The 7,318-nt window shown below is 36.2% G+C and overlaps 1 protein-coding gene across 1 annotated transcript; it reads right to left on the reverse strand.

The window, feature by feature from the left end:
• Positions 1-4,341: 4,341 nt before the first annotated feature.
• Positions 4,342-6,988, reverse strand: fzd9a (frizzled class receptor 9a). The gene has a single exon (XM_056458403.1). It carries the CDS (start codon positions 6,422-6,424, stop codon positions 4,679-4,681), a length of 1,746 nt encoding a protein of 581 aa, XP_056314378.1. The 5' UTR covers positions 6,425-6,988; the 3' UTR covers positions 4,342-4,678.
• Between the last annotated feature and the right edge of the window lie 330 nt (positions 6,989-7,318).

Genomic DNA, 7,318 nt, shown 5'->3' on the forward strand with positions numbered 1-7,318 from the left:
ACATGACAATGAGTTCACTGTACTGAAATGGCCACACAGATGTGGTGGAACGGGAGATTCGCATCATGGATTTGCAGCCAACAAATCTGCAGCAACTGCGTGATGCTATCATGTCAACATGGACCAAAATCTCTGAGGAATATTTCCAGTACCTTGTTGAATCTATATATAGTATATATATATAAGTATAATTTTCATTTTTTGACTGAGTATTTCAAAAATTGTTAAGTGATACTAAGTATTAATCCTGGTTTGGATGTGCTGGAATACATTTTTGCATTTTTATTTAATATTATTATTGTTGTTGAAGTTAATTAATTGCAATTTAAAACACATTCAATATGAAATTAAAAATCCTGACAATTCAATTCTATCTTATGCTGAAGACTTTCAAATTTGTACTGCAAATATTGCTGGCTCTAACATATTGTTTTAGTGCTCCTTATTTGACCTATGTGAATAGTGCCTATGTAGTCACTGGATTAAAATATCTGCTGTCTTAATTGATAAATGCTTTTAAAATCATAGTGTATTATAAACTGTAATCAATTAAGTATATAAATTGTAATCTTGGCAAATCCGTTAATAAGTGTGCTGTATGCAGTGTTGAGGGTAAAGCTTTACAAGTAACGCAAATTACAGTACTTTAAAAAAATTATATAATAGTAATAATACTTGAGTTATTTCTTTAAAAATGTAACTCCAGTTACTTTTTAGATTGATTAATACTCTTTTAAAACTTTTTTGCTGAATTAAAATTAGTGCAATCACACTCAATGAGAAAAGGAGCTCACCGTGGGAACAGACAGAAACCAAGTTAGCAGAGCCTTACATTTCTGTGATGGAAGTATTCTCATAATTTTGAACACATGGAAGTAAAGGGGATCATAGTCTCAATGGACAATGATTTTACTGAACCAATAAGACAAAAATACAAAGGTAGCAAACACATTGATTTTAACTATTAATCATTAATCTGTATATATGGCATGTATAAATAACAACAGGAAGTTTTCAGAAGGTAACATTATTCCTCTATCCTCTAGAGATCCTCTATTTTAAATAAAGAGTTCTGAAAGAGATCAAGCCTCACGCAGGTATATATAATGCATTACTTTCCATAAAAAGTAACTAAGTATCGCAACTAGTTACTTTTTTGGGGAGTAACTCAAAATTGTAATGCATTACTTTCAAAAGTAGCTTTCCCCAGGACTGCTTGTATGTTTATATTTATTTTAGCAACAGCAGATATGTAAACATTCTATGCTGAGCAGAGAATTTTCTTTTAATTAGGAGCTAAACTTTCATCCTCCAACCATTATTAACATTTGTTTTTTTATCATAGTCTGATGGCTGGTGCAGTGTGGTCTGTTTTTTTTTTTTTTTTTTTTGTTTAATGATACTAGTGTTTACAAATGCTACTGTGCTATAAACTTGAAAAGTGAAAACAGTCATGCCATAATTGAACTTTTATACAGACCACTGCATGTGGGTAATGCACTGTGAAGTTTAAACTACAAGCTCCAAGATAAACATGCCTTTTTTATGACCAAATGTAACAGCAGTTTAAGCTCCAACGCCTAAGCTCTGCCAAACCATTGGACAATATCTGTGCAGGCACAGGAAAACTTGTATCAATACCAAAAAGAGAAACCAAGTACATTTAAGGAATATTGCAAGACATTATTTGAGGTTATAATTATGAGACATGATACACATTTAAAAGGTTAAAGGCATAGTTCATTCAAAAATGAAAATGCTGTCATACTTTATTCACCCTCCACTTGTTCTAAACTTGTTTGAGTTTTTTCTGTTGAACACAAAATACACTACCAGTCAAAAGTTTGGGGTCAGTAGTATTGTTAAATGTTTTAAAATAAGCTTCTCCTGCTCACCAAGGCTGCATTTATTTAGTTAAAATACAGTACAAGTTGTACAATTGTGAAATGTTATTGCACTATAAAATAACTGTTCAAAAGTAGATTATAATTTAATTTAATCATTTATTCCAGTGATTTTAATGTTGAATTTTCAGCTTTATTACTTGTCTTCAAAGTCACATGATCCTTCAGAAATCACTCTAATATTAATTACTATTATTATTATTATTATTATTATTATTATTATCATTATTGTTATTATTAATATTATTGTTATTATTATTATTAATATCATTATCATTAATGGTAATAGCAATAAAAGCAATAATGACTGGACTAATAATTTCATTTGAAACTATAAATAATAAGTTATAAATAAATATTTAATAAACAAGTATTAAATTTTTTTTTACAATTGATAAGTGCTGCCTTGATGAACAAAATATTTTTAAGAAAAAAAAGGACCCCAAACTTTTGACTGGTAATGTATGTACTGATCAAGAATGTTGGGGGAAGAAAACAGCCATTAACTGCTTTTTCATTTTTAATAATGCCTTGTTTTGTGTTAGTAATTAGTGTGAGTAAATAAATTGGATGAACTATATTCCTTAAAGCAAAATTATGTTAGTTTTGCACGCAACACATCGTATCTTTATCAACCTATAATCTCCTGACAACAGAATTGTGCAGAACCTAAATGATAAGCATGACAAATGTCAAGTTAATACTCATTTGACTTCTGTTTAAAGGAATGAGGCTAATGAAATTTTTTTTTTTAATTCTTTCATTGCAACATCAGGCATCCTTAATGTCTTGTCATGGGTTGTTTTACTGAATACAACTTGTACACTTTAAGTTGATTTATTTACTTCATTCATATTCTTTTCAGCTTAGTCTCTTTATTAATCAGGGGTCGCCACAGCGAAATGAACCACCAACTTATCCAGCATGTGTTTTACACAGCGGATGCTCTTTCAGCTGCAACCCAACACTGGGAAACACCCACTCTTGCATTCACACTCATACACTACGGCCAATTTAGCTTATTCTATTCAACTATATTGCATGTGGGGGAAATTGGAGCACCCAGAGGAAACTCACGCAAACACAGAAAGAACATGCAAACTCCACACAGAAATGCCAACCGAACCAGCGACCTTCTTGCTGTGAGGCGATCGTGCTTGCTCTCTGCGCCACCGTGACACCCTGATTTATTTACTTTATGCATTAAATATACAGTTGAAGTCAGAATTATTAGCCCCCTGAGTAATTAGCCCCCCCCACCCCCCACCCCCCCATTTCTAAACATAATAGTTTTAATGAATCATTTATAGTAACTGATTTATTTTATCTTTGCTATGATGACAGTAAATAATATTTTGCTAGATATTTTTCAAGACACTTCTATACAGCTTAAAGCGATATTTAAAGGCTTAACTAGGTTAATTAGGCAGGTTATGGTAATTAGGCAAGTTATTGTATAACGATGATTTGTTCTGTAGACTATCGAAAAAAAATATATAGCTTAAAGGGGCTAATAATATTGACCCCTAAAATGGTTTTTAAAAAAATATAAAATTGCTTTTTTTTCTTACATACTGTGAAAATTTCCTTACTCTGTTAAAAATCAATTGGGAAATATTTAAAAAAGAAAAAAATGTCAAATAATAATAATAATAATAATTCTGACTTTAACTGTGTGTGTATTAAAGTCAGTTTACCACAAAATGAAAATGCACTCCCCCTCAAGTGGTTCAAAAACTGTTCTTTCTTCTGTTAAACACAATAGAGGTTATTTAGAAAAATGTTAGAAACCTGTAAACATTGACTTCAGTAGGAAAAACAAATACTATTGAAGTCATATCTTCAGCATTTTTCAAAATATCTTCTTTTGTGCTCAACAAAAGAAAGAAACTCAAACTGTTTGAGACAAGTTTTCAGGGTAACACTTTATTTTGATGGTTCATTAGTAGTATTAGTAGACTGTCTGCTTAATATCTGTTGATACTGCTCTTTCAACAGACATTTAAAAACTTTTCAAGTACATGTCAACTTACACTAACCCTAACCCCAACCTAACAGTCTACTTATAATCTAATGAGAATGAGTTGGCATGTAGATGCAATGTAACTTAAATTCAACAAACGGACCATTAAAATAAAGTGTGACCATTTTCAGTTTTAGGTGAACTATCATAATACATTTTATGCACTTTTTAAACTGAATCCTGCATTGAATTATCGTTTTAAAACATTTTTGTAGTCTTTTTAAATTATACAAACCTTAAGGAATTTGAATTTAGTCAATTGGATTTCTTTCAGAAAGCGCAGAAATGCAGAAACATACTGTAACTTACAGAGAAATTAAAAGTATGTACAACATTTAACACATAACCTTAAGACCTGCACATGTGCTTGTATAACAATAAACCTAGCTGGATGGGAAAAAACTGAGGAAAACATAATAATAAATGTTTTATTACTCTTTCTTTGAGAAAAAAAAAATAAGATACTATTACAAACTCTTCCTTATATACAGTATAACACATAAAGTACAAAACCATACCACCAACAATACTTAAAAATCCACAATAAATAAAGCACTCTGAAGTGTGTGTTTGCTGCATCAACTACTGTACAATCGTTCCATACAACAAACCCTTTCTTTACATAAGTGACATTTACTTCATCTCTGCAATATCAAGGCAAGGCTTGACAAGAGTTGTGACTTTTACCGTGATCTGTAGCATCTGGTCACGCGTAAGTCTGTGCTTGGCCCTAAAGCAAAGGCCTTTCCTCTTAAACATGTGTGGGACTGTCTGTGTACACGTCCGTTTTGTTCATGTGAATTGTCACAGCCGGTGCTTTGTAATGGCAGTGGGAGTTGCTGCAGCTGACGCCGGAACAGGGCTTATGGCTGGTCTGCACACCCAACCTCCTGTTGCACAAGCCCTGCCATGTCTGAAGAGTTTTTGAGCTCCATACCCAAACCCCGCTGGTGATGCCCACCACTAGCGACATAAAAATTTTCAGCATGAACACAGCTACTGAAGGAACCGATGAGTCCAGGGAGCAATCCTCACTCCTGCGACCAGGAAAGGACACGCACTTGTTCTCCAGAGCTCTATACTTCCAGTATTCCATATTGAGTCTTTCATAGAAATAGCATATGATCACAATAGTTGCAGGCACTGTGTAAAGAATGGAAAAGACTCCGATCTTAACCATGAGCTTTTCCAGCTTTTCAGTGTTGGTGCCACCGGTTTTCATAATTTTGCGAATGTGGAAGAGCGCCACGAAACCCGTGAGGATGAAAGACGTCCCGACGACGAGATAACAAGAGAGAGGGATCAACACAAAGCCAATGAGAGCGCTACTGTCCATGCTTCCCACGTAACACAATCCTGTCAACTCATCCCCAGCCACCTTTCTCATAGTGAGGATGACTATGGTCTTCACTGCAGGAATACCCCAGGCGGCCATATGGAAGTAGCTGCTGTGCGCCTCGATGGCCTCGTGGCCCCATTTTCGTCCTGCTGCGAGAAACCAGGTGAGGGTGAGGATGACCCACCAGATGGAGCTGGCCATGCCAAAGTAATAGAGGATGAGGAAGACTATGGTGCAGCCTGTGCTTTCTAGACCTTCACGGATAATGTAGAGTTCTCCGTTTTCTCGATCACACGCGATGTTCTCAGCCCCAGCTACTGAACGGATGATGAAGGCCACTGAATAGATGTTGTAACACATGGAGAGGAAGATGATGGGACGCTCGGGGTACTGAAAACGTTGGGGGTCAAGGAGAAAGGTTAGAACTGTGAATGCTGTAGAAACAAAGCAAAGCGTTGACCACACGACCATCCAAATGAATGCAAAGTCCTTATCTTGCCTTGACCAGAAGACATCCACTGTAGGAGTGCAACGGGGCGCACAGGACTCGCTCTTGTCCACATATTGGAACTTCTCCGGGTTTTCACAGGACTGAGAGATGCTTGAGATGCGTCCGCTTACTGTTGTGGGTTGCCTGGACCTTGGAGGTACTGGCAACATGCCCTCACCTTTTTTAGTCTCAGGTTGAGTGTCATTTTCTGGAGCTTCGATGCACAGAGCATTTGGGTCATTGTTGGTCGGGAGTTTTGAGCAATCCAATGAGTCCGGCCAACTGAAACTAAATTGTTCCATTATTGGTGAACACCTTTGTCGTGCCTGTTCACACATAGGACGGCATGCTGGAATAGAGGCGGACACTTGTTCAGCGCACATTGGCACATATAAAGAGCACAGGAAAAATCGCAGGTGGATGTCACATCCGTACTTCACCAGCGGAGCAAACTCATTCAGCTTAATGCTTGCTTCCTCTTGACTTTCATAATTTAGCAGGTTAGGCATCCGAGTCATGTTGTAGCCAATTCCTTGGCACATGGGAATGGTGATGGGTTCGCATTTTGCCGGACGGCCACGCTCCAAATCATATGCTCCAATCTCCAGTGTAGATGCAGCAATCATAAACTGGAAAAGTCCAATCCCAATCTTCATGCAATGTCCCATTGTTATAACTGCATAAAAAGTTTTAAAATAGCAGTAAACAATTTACTACATCCAAGCCATACAGGTGATTTTTGTGTTGTTTGTATAGTTACAGAAAATATTAATAATATCTTCTGTATTTTGACATGTATGCGTCAATTCATGGTCCATCATACAGAAAGTGATGATCATTTTGAAAATCTTCATGGGCATGCCTTGTTTCATGGCATTGTAATTGCGTTGTTTGTTTGTTTGTTTTTAAATATATATCCAGAATTTATAAATGATCAGGAAACATTTCAATCGTCTGTCAGTCCGCGCAAAAAGTAAAAACAATCAATACTGGATGTCAACACAAATCCCGTGCACCGGCACGATATCAAACTTCTTTAAATCCCTAAAACAAGGCTATTTTCGGAGGAGTTTCGCTTAGCTTCCCAATTCACATCCGCGAGAACAAACTTTAAATAAGTAGCAGGACGGGTTGAAAGCGTCTATCTGGGAATATTTCCGATATAAAACAGCTCCGAGTCCACGTTTAGAAACCACTGCGCTTCTCATTCGCTTCTTGTTGTGCTGTTCAGATCGGCTTTTGATCGGTGACAGACTGACAAGCTCCTCCTAGCACTCCACCTCCTGCAAAATACTATAAAATACAGTCATCCATCCCTCCTTACAGACAGTAGCGACTTGCTTGCAGAACAAGCTTGTAGAGCTGCGTTTGTTGAAGAGGATGATTGAGTGACCGGTTCTGTTGGAAACTCAGAAAGTAACAGAACAGCAAAACACGACTAAAGCTGACAGAAGTCAAACAGGAGCGACAAACAATATTTTTTATATGCGCGCCGGGCAAAATAAATAAATAATATATAGGATTTATATTTTAAAAAGTTTGCATACCTTTTGCAGAATCTG

Source organism: Danio aesculapii, chromosome 5, assembly GCF_903798145.1.
Source record: "Danio aesculapii chromosome 5, fDanAes4.1, whole genome shotgun sequence".
In the NCBI taxonomy this organism is placed as follows: Eukaryota; Metazoa; Chordata; class Actinopteri; order Cypriniformes; family Danionidae; genus Danio; species Danio aesculapii.